The sequence below is a fragment of the Salvelinus fontinalis genome, chromosome 4 (genome assembly GCF_029448725.1).
Source record: "Salvelinus fontinalis isolate EN_2023a chromosome 4, ASM2944872v1, whole genome shotgun sequence".
Classification (NCBI taxonomy): Eukaryota; Metazoa; Chordata; class Actinopteri; order Salmoniformes; family Salmonidae; genus Salvelinus; species Salvelinus fontinalis.
Window position 1 is genome coordinate 76,609,479 of NC_074668.1, and position 20,135 is coordinate 76,629,613.

At 45.8% G+C, this 20,135-nt stretch overlaps 1 protein-coding gene across 1 annotated transcript in view; it reads left to right on the forward strand.

Moving 5' to 3' along the window:
- Positions 1-200: 200 nt before the first annotated feature.
- Positions 201-20,135, forward strand: part of LOC129854444 (thrombospondin type-1 domain-containing protein 4-like) — a 54,720-nt gene continuing 34,785 nt past the window's right edge. Inside the window, exons 1-6 of the mRNA XM_055921491.1 lie at positions 201-253; positions 480-549; positions 1,883-2,267; positions 2,849-3,681; positions 3,947-4,049; positions 5,064-5,200. Of these exons, the coding sequence (XP_055777466.1) occupies positions 225-253; positions 480-549; positions 1,883-2,267; positions 2,849-3,681; positions 3,947-4,049; positions 5,064-5,200 (1,557 nt within the window). The 5' untranslated portion in view covers positions 201-224. The remainder of the gene's footprint in view (positions 254-479; positions 550-1,882; positions 2,268-2,848; positions 3,682-3,946; positions 4,050-5,063; positions 5,201-20,135) is intronic.

The following is a 20,135-nucleotide window of genomic DNA, read 5'->3' on the forward strand; positions in this document are numbered from 1 at the left end:
GGACCAGGGTTAGGGTCAAGGGTCAACACACATGGTCAATTGGGCAGAACCTTCAGACAATCTGAGACACTAAAGAGCAGACCTGACACTGCATGTGGTCTTGAGGTGAAAGCTTTGTGTTAAATATGATATTACTGCTTTATTGCTGTGTTATTAATGTCATTATGCCTGCAAGTACAACATATCCCTTTTTTAGGTACTGTAGCCCTCAACATCTAGGAGATATGAGGGAACTTTGTATCTGGATTCTGAGGTGAGATATCACTTGTCACTTACAGTCTGATCATGTTGGTGTACTGTACACTGAACAGACTCATCATTAACATGTTGTATCACACTGCAGCTGCTGATCATGCATTATGCATGACTCAATTTAATAGTTTTGTTTTAATTGTCTCCATTTCAGATAACAATAATTTTTCTCTGTAAAAACCACTGTTAAATGTGTTATAGCTCAGTATGCTATCTGTCACATACAGAGTTTCCATGCTTCTGCTGCTGCTCAAGCCAAATCCCCTGGATTGCCAGCTCACTACAGACCACAGGAAGGTCAGTAGAGTGGCTGGGGGCCAGCAGAGGGGAGAAGGGGAGCAGGGAGGGGGTTGTGCTGAGTGGAGGGCACGATATCTGTGTTTTAACATGAGTGTGTGGTCTGTTTGACATCCCCAAGCCCAGGGCGATAGACCTCCCTCATGTGTTTGCAGCCTGAGAATCAATTTATCACTCGCCTTTATCATCATCTCACGCCAGTTGGCACAGACTCAGGGAATCTGAACTGCCAAAGAAGGCATGATCTTGTCTTCCGATCGTAACCCTAGCCAATTAGCACCCTCCAGTTCCTTTCTGCTGTACAGGGGAAGATTATAGTGTCTGCTGCCGTGATGCTATTGTTCAACCACAAAGTCATTAAATACAACACTAGTCTATCCCAGCCCATGTAAACATGCAATCAGTCATTGAGGAAGGAAGAGCGAGAGAGAGAGAGAGGGAAAGAGAGAGAGAGAGCAAATTAATGATGGACCAATATTTATAACTGTACTTTGTGGAGAGTGTTGATGGACAGGCTAACTATCCAATCACAGACAACTGTCTGACAGGGCATTCCTCTCTGGGAGAGAGTTTGTCTCTGTTGGCCCTTTGCATTTCCAGGAGTCCAGCTGTTTGACCCATGGCTGACCCTGGAGATGACAGTGGAGTAGAGTTACAAAGGCTGCAGCGAGGAGGGGGCCATGGTCTGAGTGATCTCTGAATAGCCCCATGTCGGTGACTGACAGAAGGAAAGCTATCTGCCAACTCTCCCTACTATCCCTACCGTTTGGGTATTCTCTTACAGTCTTCTCAATGCCAATGGGAGGCTGAGCCTTTACCATGTGCATGTGTAAGCTCACAGAGGACAGGATGAATGTAGACAAAGTGGCTCTTAAAGAGTTGGATTTTCTTCTTTGCGACTCCTCGGCCAAAGCTGGCTGGCGCAGGGCAGGGTTGGCTGGCGCAGGGTCCTGAGACAGAGAGTGCAGTGATAGCCACTAATGCGCTAATACATCTCTGGCAGCGTTACACAGAGGGCTAGAGTCAACAGAGGGATATGCAGGTAGTCAGTAGGGGATGGGAGAGTAGCAGACAACCTCTAATCAGACAAATCTGGGCTTTATCTGACATGAACAGAAGCTCATCTCATACAGAGCGAGGGAGAGAGAAAACCGTTGTTGATGACATGACATTGTCTCATTGGCTTCAAGTCTTTCATGAGAATGATTTCTGGGAAGCCCTCTAATGTAATGCTGTTGTTCTTTTTCTTCTCTACTCTGCTCTCAAGTGGTGTCTGTTTCATGTTATCCGTGCTGTGGGTGATGTAGGGCTTTAACTCAGGATGTTCCTGCAGGTTCCTCAAAGGGCAGAGCCCCAGCAGCAGGAGGCTGAAGGAGTGCAGGGTGGGGGCCCAGGCTCCTGGGGCTCCTGGGGGCCTTGGTCCTCCTGCTCCCGCTCCTGTGGGGGAGGGGTTCAGGAACAGAACAGACCCTGCCTACCTTCCTACACCCCCTCCATGGGTGTAGCTGCATACCCCTCCAGGCCAGGTGGCCACCACCCCCAGCACCCCAACCAGAACCTAGGCCATGTAGTGTCTGCCCTAAGACCCACTGTCCCGCTGCACCGCACCAACTCTGGGAGACCCCCACCCTCCAACAGCAACACCAGCTTGGCCCGCCGAGGCGAGCTGAGGGACCAGCAGAGAGACAGAGAGGCCCATGCTGGACGCAGGTACAGTATCTATCACACCATACAGACAGGGGCCTGTCTGTCTTTCAGTCTGACCTGTGTTTAATGTCCTGCATGCTGAGCAGCCCAGTCTAAAAGTGTCTCTGTGGAGCTCCAGCTCACCCCATGGTCCATTGGACTCCCCTCCAGTGTAAAGCTATTCTTTTATGGATGGAGTCAATGGCTTGGCTTGTACTTGGCGGGTTTGTGGCCTCCTTCCTGTGAGCTTGAGTTAAAAAGCTTTTAAATAAATAGAGCTGACAGTTGAGTAATGGGGGTTGTTGACGTAGGAATCCAAGCCTCCAGACAAAAGCGCTCTCCGCTCGGCGCTTGCTTGCTGACATTAATATCCATCCGCTTCTCAGAAGTAATTTGCACTTGTGATGTGTGTCTTTGACATTTTGACAGTCTTTGATAGTCCAGTCAACACATTTTGAACGTAAACAAGTGCCGTAAGTGGAGGCTATTATACACAGACAATTGTCTTTACCCGTGTGTGTGTGTGTGTGTGTGTGTGTGTGTGTGTGTGTGTGTGTGTGTGTGTGTGTGTGTGTGTGTGTGTGTGTGTGTGTGTGTGTGTGTGTGTGTGTGTGTGACAGTCCCATCATTCCAGGGAAGTATGGCTATGGGAGGATGCCTTATGTTGTGTCTCTCCAGACAGACACAGGCCAGACGTCTGGGACAGAGACAGGGGCTGGTCGCTCCCACAGACAGAGACGTTCCTCGCTCTCTGACCCCAGCCCGTCAGCCACCAGGCACGGAGGCCACAGGCCAAACCCCTACCGTCCGCTCTACAACAACCCCCATCTCCACAGCTACAGCCCAGTATATCACCAGCCCCCAGCCCCCCAACCCAGGTCTAACCCTAACCCAGCCTCCCAGCCCAGGTCTAACCCTAACTCTAGCCCTAACCCAGCCTCCCAGCCCAGATCTAACCCTAACTCTAACTCTAACCCTAACCCAGTCCCCCAGCCCAGATCTAACCCTAACCCAGCCCCCCAGCCCAGGTCTAACCCTAACCCAGCCTCCCAGCCCAGGGCTAACTCTAACCCAGCCCCCCAGCCCAGGGCTAACCCTAACCCAGCCCCCCAGCATAGGTCTAACCCTAACCCAGCCTCCCAGCCCAGGGCTAACCCTAACTCTAACCCTAACCGAGCCCCCCAGCATAGGTCTAACCCTAACCCAGCCCCCCAGCCCAGGGCTAACCCTAACCCAGCCCCCCAGCCCAGGTCTAACCCTAATTCTAACCCACCCTGGTCCTCCTCACTCTACCAGCCCAGCCAGGGGCACCAACCTAGGCAGGAGCAGCAGCACTCATCCAGCCAGGCCTCAGCGGCTCAGCAACCCTTTGGACGGCCCTACAACCCCATGCCCACCTCCTCCTGTGTGGGAGAGCACAATCAGTACAAGATTTGCAACACCGATGTAAGAACGGTTCAGCCATCACTTATGATCATTTGTGAATGAATCCCTCACTGTAACCCACAGCTAAAGCAATCATGAAGGGTAAAACATGGAGGTTATTAAGGAAGATGAGGTCTGATAAGACATATATAGTGGAGATGTTGACTTTGCTAGGCACCGATTGTAAAGACTGGAATTTACCTTGGGGGAGAATGTGGCCATGTCTGGACTTAGTAGGCCGGGGGACACATATATTCACTCTCTATCTGTCTATATGTCTGTCCAGGCCTGTCCTCCAGCCAGTAGACACATCAGAGCGGTGCAGTGTTCTTCCTACAACAGCTATCCCTTCATGGGTCGACTGTACGAGTGGGAGCCTTTCAATGAAGGTATGGGTGGGTCTCGTCATGTTTTTCATATTACCTTGGTGTTGGACAATATTATCCAAGGTGTGAGGTGATGTAAGCACCACAGTATGTCACCTGTCTCGGCCATTTTGATGAATGTCCTGAGCTGCCAGATGTTGTTTAGCTGTTTGGAGATCTAGGTGTCTTAAGTATCCAAGGAACAGTCAAAACACCTCAAGGATAGACAATTACTTTTAGGATACTGATTAACATGTTATGTTTTTCTTCTCTCTGTTGGAGTGAATGGCATTTACTGCAGACGTATGACTAGATTAAAGCTCAAATAACTTCCCTTTAGTTGATGAGGACAAGTCAAGTTTGCTTGATACCTATCTCAAACACATGAACATGCAATTACAACACTTTTAGCAATAGCTGTCCTTGTAAACCTCATGAGCTAATGCACAAAACATCTGAGTGAAGTCCAAGTGCAGGTGGATTACAAACCTGACGTTACATTCACGTCACTGCCTGCCAACTCCCAGTGGTTTCCAGGCCTGGAGGGCATCTGCCTCCCTCCCACACAAGAGACACCACCCAGAGATCTGTGGTTCTTATTACCACTAATGGATCACCAGAGAGGACAAAATAACCTGTTAACTTCCCTTGATCCCTTGGATTTATTAAGAATTTGGTTAGCTTTCCTTGAATCCCTCGTTGTTGCTTGACATTACCTTTCATCACACAGCATTACTGTAGAAGGAACACTGCAAACATTGATTTACTCATCACTTGTAATCACAGGATAATTGTGAGGAAGTGCCAGTATTTAGTCCACTCCTCGCATCAGTTGCTAGATGGCAGCATGGCTCAATGGAAGAAAACAACTCTTTACTGCACTACATCACAATTCTAATGTAGCAGTCTACCCAGCTTGTCCACCTACATTGAACAATGTACATTTACAGCCCTGCCAGGCACCCTACCAGAGAGAGATAATGTTTTGTACTCATAAATCATATCAAATCATTTGTTTCTGTGTCTCCTCTGTCACAGTTTCAGGCGACCAGCGTTGTGAGCTCAACTGTCGTGCGATCGGTTTCCGCTTCTACGTGCGTCAGTCGGATAGGGTCATCGATGGGACGCCGTGCGGCCAGAACGAGACTTTCATCTGTGTGGCGGGGAGGTGTCAGGTAGAACACTTAACTCATTTACCAGTGGCCTGGCCATGCCTGTGGACTCCTGCCAAACCACTCGGAATAGAACAGAACAGTGACAGGATGGATGGAATCAGAGGAAAGAAAAGCTAAGTTTAATTCATTGAGATGAAATGTTGACATCATTCCACACAAACTTTCAAACACGAAAAAACACGGCCCCAATAGAGTTCTCAAGATCAACTGCATCCAAACACAAGATACAGTATTTTTTATTAAAGACATTTAATCAATTATACATAACCAACAGAGGGCAGCAGAGTATAACACTGTTATCTGTCCATAAGGAGTGAAACAGAGGTCAGGTTGGGTTGACTGGGTTCTGAGTCCAGGATCTGGGATCTCAATGAAGGATCAATGAAGGACATATTTGTTCCTTTAACTTGATTTTTTTATATGCATTTCTAAAATACACCTGTGGCCAGAACTTGGAAAGACAACAGCCCCTGTGTAAACCTGTGCTTTTGACTGACTGTGTCCAGTGTGCAGCTGGATACGTTTTACTTCTTATTTCATCAGGGTTGAACTCTTAGAGATGTTTTTCCAATATGATTTTAAGACATAATTCTGAGTGAACCCTTTCCAAGTTGCGCTCTAGGAACTCGTGCTTGCCTCTGAGTCTCCCTTCAACCCAATTTGCTGTGCTCTCAACCACATTTTTTCCCACATGCACTGTAATCCAGTGGAGATCTTTACTATATTAAGATTTAATCAAGATAAAGAGTCCCTCTGATCTCATATTAGCTTTGACTAATTTCTACTTTTAATACCAGTGAAATTGTGATTTATCACAGGGGCCAGTGTTCTCACCAGACCTCCAGCCCTCCAGCCGATAGATCTCTGGGCAGTGTGGTGACTAGCTGACCCCATGGAGGGAGTGGTCTGCTTTTATGTGGCCGTGGTGGGATCTCACTCAGTATTCATGCACCCGGTCTGTGGTCTGTGGGTGTGGTATGGACTGCAGTGTGCACTGTACTGTACTCTACTATACTGTACTGTACTGCGCTGTACTGGACTGGACTGTACTGAAGCTTATACTGTTGTGGTATAGAAGTCTGGACTAGACTTTCTGGACTGGACTTCTCTACTGTACTCTACTGTATTGGACTGTACTCTAGTCTACTGTACTGTAGCTTATACTGCTGTGGTATAGTAGTCTGGACTAGACTTTCTGGACTGGACTGCTCTACTGTACTCTACTGTATTGGACTGTACTCTACTCTACTGTAGCTTATACTGCTGTGGTCTGTGGGTGTGGTATGAACTGCAGTGTGTACTGTACTCTACTCTATGTGTCTGGGTCCTTTTTGGCTCTCTGTCTCTAATACCCTGCAGTTGCCCAGTAGGTTTACTTGTGTATAACACGGTCCATCTCTGTCCAAGGCGGACCCTGGATTTGAACCGACGCCAACGTCAACACCACTTACCCAGAAAGCCTAGGCATTTCTGACAGTAACTTCGCCATCTGCTACACATTGTGAGCTAAACCAACCAGGGACCATTCTGTACTCTCTCTCTCTCACTACTAGGGAACGTATTGAGGCCTGATTTCTGTGTATACTCACCTAGGGAATATATTCAGCAGGTCAGGGCACATCCCATAGTAGCAGTGAGATGCTGTCATAAATTATATTGAGGAGACCAAAGTAGACTGATGACATAGACACAGAAACATCTGCTTTTCCTGCCTTGGCCCTTTTTGCTTGCGTACAATAAAATCACATCTCCTACTGTAGCTGTAACCAAAGGCTCTGTTTATTCTGCCCTCTGTGTGGAGCTGGTGTCAATTTGCAGCAGGAATCTCTTTACTTTGTATGGTTAAACTTTGACTGTTATTTCGCAAGGTGTCTGCAGAGGCTTATGGCTGCATTCTCTTTGAGCTCAATCAGATTTAGCCTATAGACATGTTGCATAGAGTAGAGCCCAGGTCTGTTTCCTGTGGTCCTGCTCTACAGAAAGCAGACCTGTCCTGCACTGTGTGCTGAACTCTGTGTTGCTGTGTTTTATAAGCACAGGGTGTGTGTGAGTGTTTATGTGTGTGTGTGCGGATGGGTGGGGGGGATTTCCGAGTGTGATGAGAGGTGGTGCTGGGGCGTATAATGCAGGAGTATGTGTGTTTATTCATGTGTACCACACACACCAATAGATAAGTAGAGTTTCCCACTGCAGATCCTGGAGGGCTTGGCATCCTGCCCACTCATACCCCTATAGCTCTACAGTCATAAATACACACTGTAGACACAGACAGGTTTGATCTAAATTAGGCTCAGTGACAATCCCTGTATTATTGCAGTAGATAATTAGTTCTCAATGATTTACCTGGCTAAATACAGGTTGAATAAATAAATATTGATCCTCTACTCTTTCTATTAGTCGGGCTAAACACATGCGTTTTGTGTGGTGCATCCCTGATCAATATGATAAACAACCTAACTCTCAATCTGACCTCTGACCTAAGGTGTCCCTGCATGCCTCTTGCTCATGTTCCTGACCCACTTTGATGATATATCAGTCAGACTTTATAGCTCAGTAAACACGGTGACATTTCCTTTAGGTCCATGTCTCAGAGCTCATACTGTTAGTCAGGCAGTGAGTTGAGTATCAGAATATTAGAGAATGTCAGAAAAATTGAACATCTTTCTTCAAAATGGCCCTAGATAGTTGAAAAAAGGATTTGGCAGATATCCAGTAGTCATAGGTTAAAAATGTCAGTAAGTCTGCTTGTATTGGTCCCTATTAAGTCCCTGTGCTTACTGTGAAACAGGCAGGCTGCAAGCTGAATGTAGGAGAGTTTAGCTGGCTAAACACTTGGTCTGTTCTGTGGTCTCTTTGTGCTCAGTCTTGCTTTGTATTAAGATTGGTCTTCCTACAGCTGTGATGCCTTGGCTCCAATGAGCCGCCGCAGGGCTGTGGAACTGGGTTATATGCAATGCACTCTTGGTTAAAAAGCTCAACATAACTGTGGAATACACACTTGATTAGATAGCTCAACATAAACTGTGAAATGAATGACGTTGAATGACTCTTGGCATGTGGCCCACTGTGATCTCTTACGGCTCGTAAGAAAATTAACGGAATGGTGCCAGGTTTCATAGCAGCACTAGAACCATCTGGCATGAAGGTATTCTCAGAGCTAGAGAGACATCTATCTCTGTCAGTGAGAGAGTAGTAAACCATATTCTACTACTACAGTCCCTTTAGTTCAGTTGGTAGAGCATGGCGCTTGCAACGCCAGGACGGTGGGTTTGATTCCCGGGGCCACCCATACGTAACATTGTATGCACGCGTGACTGTAAGTCACTTTGGATAAAAGACTTTGCTAAATGGTATAGATGTATTACATACAGTGGGCTCCAAACTTACTGGCACCCCTGACTGGCAATGCACGAACAATACTAAAAAATATAAACAATATGATTATAGAGAGAAACTCAAAATACCAACATGAGAAATACTGTACTTTATTAATGTTTCAATGGAACCCACCAAAATCATTTATTGATTTAATAAAAAATCTATGTCCTCCAAATTAAGGTTTCACAATTAATGGCACCCTTAAAGATGATTGTAGATGATCTACCAAAATTAAACCAGGAATTAAATTCCACATATTTAAGTTGATCTAAGTCTTAAGAAACTATATTGAGCCATTACATCACTTCCTGTTTCACTAAGGTATAAAAATGAGGTAACACGCATGCAATATCCCTTTGTCATCCAACCATGAAGAAAACAAAATAACTGGCAGTTCAAAAGAGACAGATGGTCATAGACCTTCATAAATCTGGTAATGGCTACAAGAAGATCCACAAACAATTGGCACCTCATACCCACGGTGAAATATGGTGGTGGGGCTGTTTTAATTCCAGAGGTCCAGGGGCACTGGTTAAGATTGATGGCATAATGAATTCCACCAAGTATCAGGCAATTTTGGCTGACAATCTGGTTGCCTCTGCCAGAAGGCTGGGACTTGGCCGTAGGTGGACTTTCCAACAAGACAATGACCCAAAACATACCTCGAGATCCACACAGAAATGGTTCTGTGACAACAAAATCAATGTTCTGCCATGGCCATCTCAGTTGCCGGACCTCAATCCAATCGAAAACCTGTGGGCTGAGTGGAAGAGGGCAGTTGATAAGTGCAAACCTAAGAATGTGAAGGATCTTGAAAGGATCTGCATAGAGGAATGGTACAAAATCCCTCCAAATCTGTTCCTTAACCTTGTCAAACATTACAGGAAAAGACTCCATGCTGTTATCCTTGCCAGAGGTGGATGCGCTATGTACTAAATGAGGAGTGCCAATAATTATGAAACTTTGATTTTGGTGAAATGTGTTTTGTATTAAATAATTGTATGATTTTGTTTGGTTCCATTGAAACAGTAATAAAGTACAGTATTTCTCACATGTTGGTATTTTGAGTTTCTCTATAATTATATTGTTTATATTTTTTTAAGTATTGTTTGTGCATTGCCAGTCAGGAGTGGCAGTAATTTTGGAGCCCTCAGTACATTACTTTAGCAGACTGAGAACACTGCTAAGTTCTTCTCTCTACACAGGTGCTTTAGTTGATACTTTCATGCCTTAAATTCCACAGGGCTCACACACATCTCACTCAGATCCATGGGACACATCCTCAAATTCTTGTCTAATGGTTTTTTGTTACTGGACACGGTATCCATATGCTACTGTCTACTCTGGTTGAGTTGATGTGGTATTTCTACAGTACAGTACAGTAGAGAAAATCTTACATAGGGTGTAGGGATATCTCTATAGGTATTGTAAAGTGACAAATGTGTTATTTGTGGTCTTTGACATAAGGAAGCAAAGAGTAAACAAAGAACAGAGAGAATGAGCTGGAAGCTGCTCTTTTGATCAATATTACTGCTAAAGATGGCTGCTGAAAAACTTTGTGGCTTCTTCTATGGCTTCTTCTATGGCTTCCTGTATTTTCCTTGAAACAGAAAAATTTGGTCGGAACTGTTTGAAATTGTTATGATCCTCTGCGCATGTGCTACTGACTCTACCTACCAAGAAATGCGTTATTTCAGGTGCTGTTTCTCCCCTCTGTATAACACAAAGAGGAAAAGCCTCTCCTCTGTAGAGGACTGTTACATTTTCCTACTTATATTATAGTCAGGATATCTCTACTTGTTAACAGATTTATGTCTTCATAAAGAGCCTTCATCATGAGAGTGAGTACAACAGTATTAGTGTAGTGTGCACTGTAAACTGTGTTTGACCGATGCATAGAGGCTAAACAAGGCCTCTTTAGGATACCCCTTTGTCTCTTAACAGTGGAAAGACTGAGCCCTACCTATGAATCATGAGCTTAATGTGAAAGGCTTGGACCTTGTCACTGAATACGGTGCGCCTCATACACGATCCAGGTTTTACGCTGAAAGAAGGAAAACCCAGATTTGAGCCATAGAAAACGTTGAATGTGGTTACACATTTCAGATGGATGCTAAAATAAAGCTGCTTTTATGGCTGGAATTCCATTGAGCTGCTCTTTCTCTTTATATGACAAGGATAGGCACTTGAGAAGGGTGTGTGTATTTTTAAATGGCAACTTTTTTGCTGGCGGATGATGGTGGGGCTGAAGATAGGGTGAAATATATCCGGGCTGGAGAGTTGTATTATTCCATGTCAGTATCTGGAGGGTGTGTTCTGAGTGCTCTGTGGATAATTAGGAGATAAAACTTTTACCACGTCCACCGTAACAGTAACTTAATGACCCCCCCCCCCCCCCTCCAAATCCTCAACATCCACTGATGGTCATTCTGGTCAATACTTTCACATGCGTTATACCTCTCTCTTTATTTGACATTTGCTGTGTTTTTATTGAACACTGAGGATAGAGTGCTAGCCTAGGCCCTATACCCTTTACATAACAGATGGCCCTTCTGTTCCTTCCTTTAAACTTTCTTCACACCAGTTAAAGAAACATTTCCCTGTGAATGTATTCAATTGTACCGTATGGTTTCAAGCAAGGAGAGTAAAAGGGTAAAATGACCACTTAAAGGCTGAAAATAGTGTGGTTTCAGCATGTAGGCTAACACAGGTCCCTGTTCTGACAGGGTAAAACCACTCCTACTACTGTAATTCAGCGGTCTCTTCCCCAGAGCCTTGTCTTGGCTGTCGAAGTCAGCTCTGCTGATCCAGGTCCTCCACTGGTGTCTTTGCCAGTGCTCTGTCTCTGTTCCATATCTCACTTTCATTATGTGTGTGAGGCCAGATTGTGTGTCTGTGTGAGTCTATGGGTCCGCCCTGCCCTGGGTCCTGGGTCAGGAGCTTGGCTGCCTGGCTGCCTGGCCGTTGCAGTGGCTCCCTCTCGTCTCCACCCCAGTGCTGCTGTGGCTGGCCTGCATCCCACTGCATCCCTCTCTGCCAGGCTCACCCTAACACAGCCAAGCCTCCCCTCGCTCCCTGCAAAAACTCCTCCGCCGACCAACAGACAGCTGCATCTGTTTTAGGTATTCCCCGGGCGGGGAGCGACTGACTTGTTAAAATGGGGATGAGAGGTTCTGAAATACGGCCGGCATAGACTGGTGGAGAGATCACAACCCTGTCTCTCTCACGACAGGCCCCAGCTGCAGGCCCCAGCATGTTATCCAACATTTTCTGGGTATAAAGAGGCACTTTAGTCAAAAGAGCCTGGTATTACATTTACATTGACATTTTAGTAATTTAGCAGATGCTTTAATCCAGTTAGTGCATTCAGCTTAAGATAGCTAGGTGGGACAACCACATCTCAGTCATAGTAACTACATATTAACATGGATTAGGACCTGCACCACTTCCTGTGTGAGGTAGGGTTGTACTCTACTGATGTTTTAGAGCATGAACCTGCAGGTGCTAGTCACTGCTTTGATGTTTGCAGAGAATGACACAGTGTTGTCCAGGGTCATGACAAGGTTCTTTGCACTCTGGGAGGGGGACACCGTGGCATTGCCAACCGTGATGGAGAGGTCTTTGAGCGGGCTGGCCTTCCCCGGGAGGAAGAGCAGCTCTGTCTTGTTTAGGTTGAGCTTGAGGGGGTGGGCTGACATCCAAGCCAAGATATCTGCCAGGCACGTAGAGATGCGTGTCTCCACCTGGGTGTCAGAAGTGGGGAAGGAGAAAGGTCGTTGAGTGTCATCCGCATAGCAATGATAGGAGAGACCATGTCAGAATATGACAGAGTCAAGTGACTTGATGTACAGAGACAAGAGGAAGGGGTCTAGATCCGAGCCCTGGGGGACACCAGTATTTAATTTTAATTTTAATTTATTTCACCTTTATTTAACCAGGTAGGCTAGTTGAGAACAAGTTCTCATTTACAACTGCGACCTGGCCAAGAATAAAGCAAAGCAGTTCGACACATACAACAACACAGCGTTACACATGGAATAAACAAACATACAGTCAATAATAGAGTAGAAAAAATGTATATACAGTGTGTGCAAATTAGGTAAGATAAGGGAGGTAAGGCAATAAATAGGCCATGGTGGCGAAGTAATTACAATATACCAATTAAACACTGGAGTGATTGATAGGCAGAAGATGAATGTGCAAGTAGAGATATTGGGGTGCAAAGGAGAAAGATAAATAAATAAATACAGTATGGGGATGAGGTAGTTGGATGGGCTATATTACAGATGGGCTATGTACAGGTGCAGTGATCTGTGAGCTGCTCTGACAGCTGGTGCTTAAAGCTAGTGAGGGATATATGAGTCTCCAGCTTCAGTGATTTTTACAGTTCGTTCCAGTCATTGGCAGCAGAGAACTGGAAGGAAAGGCGGCCAAAGAAGGAATTGGCTTTGGGGGGTGACTAGTGAGATATACCTGATGGAGCGCGAGCTATGGGTGGGTGCTGCTATGGTGACCAGTGAGCTGAGATAAGGCGGGGCTTTACCTAGCAGAGACTTGTAGATGACCAGGAGCTAGTGGGTTTGGCGACGAGTATGACGCGAGGGCCAGCCAACGAGAGCGTACAGGTGGGTAGTATATGGGGGGCTTTGGTGACAAAACGGATGGCACTGTGATAGACTGCATCCAATTTGTTGAGTTGAGTGTTGGAGGCTATTTTGTAAATGACATCGCCGAAATCGAGGATCGGTAGGATGGTCAGTTTTACGAGGGTATGTTTGGCAGCATGAGTGAAGGATGCTTTGTTGCGAAATAGGAAGCTGATTCTAGATTTAATTTTGGATTGGAGATACTTAATGTGAGTCTGGTAGGACAGTTTACAGTCTAACCAGACACCTAGGTATTTTTAGTTGTCCACATATTCTAAGTCAGAACCATCCAGAGTAGTGATGCTGGATGGGTGGGCAGGTGCGGGCAGCTATCGGTTGAAGAGCATGCATTTAGTTGTACTTGCATTTAAGAGCAGTTGGAGGCAACGGAAAGAGAGTTGTATGGCATTGAAGCTTGTCTGGAGGTTAGTTAACACAGTGTCCAAAGAAGGGCCAGAAGTATACAGAATGGTGTCGTCTGCGTAGAGGTGGATCAGAGAATCACCAGCAGCAAGAGCGACATCATTGAGGTATACAGAGAAGAGAGTCGGCCAGAGAATTGAACCCTGTGGCACCCACATAGACTGACAGAGGTCCAGACAACAGGTCCTCCTATTTGACACATTGAACTCTATCAGAGAAGTATTTGGTGAACCAGGCGAGGCAGTCATTTGAGAAACCAAGGCTGTTTAATCTGCCGATAAGAATACGGTGATTGACAGAGTAGAAAACCTTGGCCAGGTCGATGAAGACTGCTGCACAGTTAATGTCTCTTATTGATGGCGGATATGATATTGTTTAGGACCTTGAGCGTGGCTGAGGTGCACCCATGACCAGCTCTGAAACCAGATTGCATAGCGGAGAAGGTACGGTGGGATTCGAAATGGTCGGTGATCTCTTTGTTAATTTGGCTTTCGAAGACCTTAGAAAGGCAGGGTAGGATAGATATAGGTCTGTAGCAGTTTGGGTCTAGAGTGTTTCCCCCTTTGAAGATGGGGATGACCGTGTCAGCCTTCCAATCTTTGGGAATCTCAGACGATACGAAAGAGAGGTTGGGCAGGCTAGTAATAGGGGTTGCAACAATTTCGGCAGATCATTTTAGAAAGAGGGTCCAGATTGTCTAGCCCAGCTGATTGTAGGGGTCCAGATTTTGCAGCTCTTTCAGAACATCAACTATCTGGATTTGGGTGAAGGAGGAATGGGGAATGCTTGGGCGAGTTGCTGTGAGGGGTGCCATGCAGTTGACAGGGGTAGGGGTAGCCAGGTGGAAAGCATGGCCAGCCATAGAAAAATGCTTATTGAAATTCTCAATTATAGTGGATTTATCGGTGGTGACAATATTTCCTAGCCTCACTGCAGTGGGCAGCTGGGAGGATGTGCTCTTATTCTCCATGGACTTTACAGTGTCCCAGAACTTTTGAGTATGTGCTACAGGATGCAAATTTCTGTTTGAAAAAGCTAGCCTTAGCTTTCGTAACTGCCTGTGTATATTGGTTTCTAACTTCCCTGAAAAGTTGCATATCACGGCTATTCGATGCTAATGCAGTACGCCACAGAATGTTTTTGTGCTGGTCAAGGGCAGTCAGGTCTGGAGTGAACCAAGGGCTATATCTGTTCCTGGTTCTAAATTCTTTGACTGGAGCATGCTTATTTAAGATGGTGAGGAAGGCACTTTTAAATTCTCTAGGATATGTGGGACGCTAACGTCCCACTTGGCCAAAAGCCAGTAAAAATGCAGAGCGCCAAATTCAAATATATTACGATAAAAATCAAACTTTCATGAAATCACACATGAAAGACACGAAATTAAAGCTACACTTGTTGTGAATCCAGCCAACATGTCTGATTTCAAAAAGGATTTACGGCGAAAGCACACCAAACGATTATGTTAGGTCAGTACATAGCCACAGAAAAACACAGCCATTTTTCCAGCCAAAGAGAGGAGTAACATAAAGCAGAAATAGAGATCAAATTAATCACTAACCTTTGATTATCTTCATCAGATGACACTCATAGGACTTCATGTTACACAATACATGTATGTTTTGTTCGGTAAAGTTCATATTTCTATCCAAAAAATCTGAGTTTAGGCGGGACGCTACTGTCTCACTTAGCAAAAAGCCAGAGAAAATGCAGAGCGCCAAATTCAAATTAATTACTATAAAAATCTAACTTTCATTAAATCACACATGAAAGATACCAAATTAAAGCTACACTGGCTCTGAATCCAGCCAACATCTCAGAATTCAAATAGGCTTTTCGGCGAAAGCAAACAATGCTATTATCTGAGGATAGCACAATAGTAAACAAAGACAGAGAAGCATATTTCAACCCTGCAGGCGCGGCACAAAACGCAGAAATAAAAATATAATTCATGCCTTACCTTTGACGAGTTTCTGTTGTTGGCACTCCAATATGTCCCATAAACATCACAAATGGTCCTTTTGTTCGATTAATTCCGTCGAAATATATCCAAAATGTCCATTTATTTGGCGCGTTTGATCCAGAAAAACACCGGTTTCAACTTGCTCAAACGTGACTACAAAATATCTCAAAGGTTACCTGTAAACTTTGCCAAAAAATGTCATACTACTTTTGTAATACAACTTTAGGTATTTTTGAACGTTAATAATCGATAACATTGAAGACGGGATGATCTGTGTTCAATACAGGATTAAAACCAATTATAGCTAGCTTTCTGGTCACGCTCTTCTATCTAACAGGACACTTCATGTGACTCTCGTTCAAGATGGCCGTACTTCTTCATTACACAAAGGAATAACCTAAACCAATTTCTCAAGACTGTTGACATCCAGTGGAAGTGGTAGGAACTGCAAGCAGGTCCCTTAGAAATCTGGTTTCCCAATGAAAATAGAGTGACCTCTTTTCATTGAAAAGAGAGTGACCTCAAAAAAACATATCTGAATGGTTTGTCCTCGGGGTTTCGCCTGCTAAATAAGTTCTGTTATAGTCACAGACATGATTCAAACAGTTTTAGAAACGTCAGAGTGTTTTCTATCCAAATCTACTAACAATATGCATATCCTATCTTCAGGGGATGAGTAGCTGGCAGTTGAATTTTTGGTATGCTTTTCATCCAAACGTGAAAATGCTGCCCCCTATCCCCGGCCAGGTTGATTAGAAAGGCCTGCTTGCTGAAGTGTTTTACGGAGCGTTTGACAGTGATGAGGGGTGGTCGTTAGACCGCAGACCCATTACGGATGCAGGCAATGACGCATTTATCACTGAGATCTTCATTGAAAGCAGCAGAGGTGTATTTGGAGGGCAGGTTGGTTAGGATGATATCTATGAGGGTGCCCGTGTTTACGGATTTGGGGTTGTATCTGGTAGGTTCATTGATAATTTGTGTGAGATTGAGGGCATCAAGCTTAGATTGTAGGATGGCCGGGGTGTTAAGCATGTTCCAGTTTAGTTCACCTAGCAGCACGAGCTCTGAAGATACGAGCTCTGAGGGGGCAATCAATTCACATATGGTGTCCAGGGCACAGCTGGGGGCAGAGGGTGGTCTATAGCAAGCGGCAACGGTGAGAGACTTGTTTCTGGAAAGCTGGATAGTAAGACAGAACTCTGCAGGCTATCTCTGCAGTAGATTGCATCTCCGCCCGTTTTGGCAGTTCTATCTTGACAGAAAATGTTATAGTTGGAGATGGAAATTTCAGGGGTTTTGGTGGTCTTCCTAAGCCAGAATTCAGACACGGCTAAGACATCCGGGTTGGCAGAGTGTGCTAAAGCAGTGAATAAAACAAACTTAGGGAGGAGGCTTCTAATGTTAACATGCATGAAACCAGGGCTTTTACGGTTAAGGAAGTCAACAAATGAGAGCACCTGGGGAGCAGGTCCTGCAGGTCCTGGATTAACCTCTACATCACCAGAGGAACAGAGGAGGAGTAGGATAAGGGTACGGCTAAGAACTGGTCGTCTAGTACGTTTGAAACAGAGAGTAAAAGGAGCAGGTTTCTGGGCAAGATAGAATAGATTCAAGGCATAATGTACAGACAAAGGTATGGTAGGATGAGAGTACAGTGGAGGTAAACCTAGGCATTGAGTGATGATGAGAGATATTGTCTCCAGAAACATTTAAACCAGCTGATGTCAATGCATATGTGGGAGGTGGAACTAAATGGTTGGTTAAGGCATATTGAGCAGGGCTAGAGGCTCTACAGTGAAAAAAACAATAATCACTAACCAGAACAGTAATGGACAAGGCATATTGACATTATTGAGAGACATGCGTAGCTGAGTGATTATAAGGGTCCAGTGAATGGTTGGGCTGGCTGGAGGCACGGCGATTCAGACAGCTAGCAGGCCGGGGCTAGAAAGCTAGCAGATTGGCCTTAGAGGGACGTCGCGATGGAGGAAAGTTTGTTTTAGACTCCTCGTGTGGTTCCGTCGATAGACCAGTTGTGATGGATTAGTAGGGTTCCGTGTAGCAGAGGGGTCCAGTCCAATTGGCAAATGGATCTATTCAGCTAACAGTCCAATATGCTCTAGACAGCTAGCGGGTCGCAGCTAGCAGATGGGCATTCAGGGGACGTCGCGACGGAGGGACCTGTTGGAAAAAAGCCCTCGGGCAGATTACGTCGGTAGTCCAGTCGTGATGGATAAGCAGGGCTTTGTGTAGTAAAAGGGGCCCAGGCCGATTGGCAAAATAGGAATAGTGGCACGAGAAATTGGCCGATGGACCTATTAGCTAACAGTCCGATATGCTCTAGACAGCTAGGGGGCCGCGGCTAGCAGATGGGCATTCAGGGGACTTCGCGAAGTAGGAGCCAGTTGAGTAACCCCCTCGAGCAGATTACATCGGTAGTCCAGTCGTGAAGAATCGGCGGGGTTCCATACCCCATACCGGCAGTAAAAGGAGTCCATGCCAGTTGGCAAAATAGGTATTGTAGCCCAGGAGTGGCTGATGGATCTCTTCAGCTAGCCGGGAGATGGGCCTAGCATGGGCTAGCTCCAGGCTAATTGGTGCTTGCTTCGGGACAGAGACGTTAGCCAGGAGTAGTCACTCGGATTGCAGCTAGCTAGCTGTGATGATCCAGGTGAGAAGGTTCAGAGCTTGCAGTAGGAATCGAGGGATATGGAGAGAAAATAGGTCCGGTATGCTCTAGTTTGAATCGCGTTGTACAAACTAGCGAGAGCTCTCCGAGCTAAAGGTAGCTGATTACCGCTAGCAGTTGTTAGCTGACTACTAGCTAGTAGCTAGTTAGCTGGCTAGCTTCTGTTGGGGGATTCTGATTCAGAAGTAAAGAAAAATATTTTAGAAAAAAAGCAGATCCACACCACATTGGGTGAGGCGGGTAGCAGGAGAGTTTTTTAAAGTTGAGGTTTAGAAGAATATTTTTAAAAGATATGTGAAGAAAAATATATAAAAAGATATATATATGGGACACGACAAGACGAAGGACAAAGACGTCTGACTTCTACCCCATCTTGGAAGAGGAAGTGAGAATACGTGGTGCAGACACAGATTCTCTCCACGTCACCTGGTAGGAGCGACCTGCCAGGTAGGATGCAATCCAAGAGTGTGCAGAGCCTTCACGGCGTTGAAGGCAGCGGATAGATCTAGGAGAATGAGAACAGAGGAGAGAGAGTCAGCTTTGGCAGTGCGGAGAGCCTTTGTGACACAGAGAAGAGCAGTCTCGGATGAGTGACCCCTCTTGAAGCCTGACTGGTTAGGGTCAAGAAGATTGTTCTGAGAGAGATGGTCAAAGACCGCACGCTCAAGTGTTTTGGAAAGAAGAAAAAGGGATACCGGTCTGGAGTTTTTCACGTCAGAGGAGTTGAGTGTTGGTTTCTTTAGGATGGGAGCGACTCTGGACATTTTGAAGTCAGAGGGGATGCAGCCAGTTGTCAGGGATGAGTTGATGATGGTAGTGAGGAATGGTAGAAGGCCTCCAGAGATGGTCTGGAGAGGGAAGGAGGGGATCGGTTCGAGCGGGCAGGTTGTCAGGCGGCCAGACCTTACTAGTCGCAGGATTTCATCAGGAGAGAGGGAGTAGAAAGAGGTCAAGGCGTAGGGTAGTTCTGTGTGGTACCAGTGGACTCCCGGGTGGGGCAGTGGTCTAGGGCACTGCATCGCAGTGCTAGCTGCGCCACCAGAGTCTCTGGGTTCGCGCCCAGGCTGGGCTGGATTCGCGCCCAGGCTCTGTCGCATCCGGCCGCAACCGGGAGGTCCGTGGGGCGACGCACAATTGGCATAGCGTCGTCCGGGTTAGGGAGGGTTTGGCCGGAAGGGATATCCTTGTCTCAGTATGTAAAATGTAATAAAAATGTATACACTCTACTGTAAGTCGCTCTGGATAAGAGCGTCTGCTAAATGACTAAAATGTAAATGTAAATAGGCTAAGAGAATGAGGAGCTGATTTTGTCAACCTGGAGGTGGTGGAGGATTAAGGAGGGAGGAGAAGGTGGAAAAGAGTTTCGTAGGGTCAGAGGCAGAATCTTGAAATTTATAATGATAGAAAGTGGCTTTAGCAGTGGATACAGAGGAAGAGAAGGTAGAAAGGAGGGAGTGAAAGGATGATAGGTCCCCGGAAATTGAGTTTTCCTCCATTTTTGCTCAGCTGCCCGCAGCCCTGTTCTATAAGCTAGAAATGAGTCACGGAGCAGGAGGGTAGGACCGAGCCGGCCGGGAGGAGAGGGGACAGTGCGAGTGATAGGATGTGGAAAGGGAGGAGAGTAGGGTCAAATATGCAGAATCAGGAGACAGGAGGGAGAAGGATTTAGCTGAAGGGAGAGATGATAGAATAGAAGAGTAGAGAATAGTGGGAGCGAGAGAGTGAAGATTGCAAGGGCACATTACCATTTTGGGTAGGGGCTGAGTGGCTAGGGTTGGAGGAGTGGGAGACAGAAAAGGAAACAAAGTAGTGATCAGGGACCTGGAGGGGGGT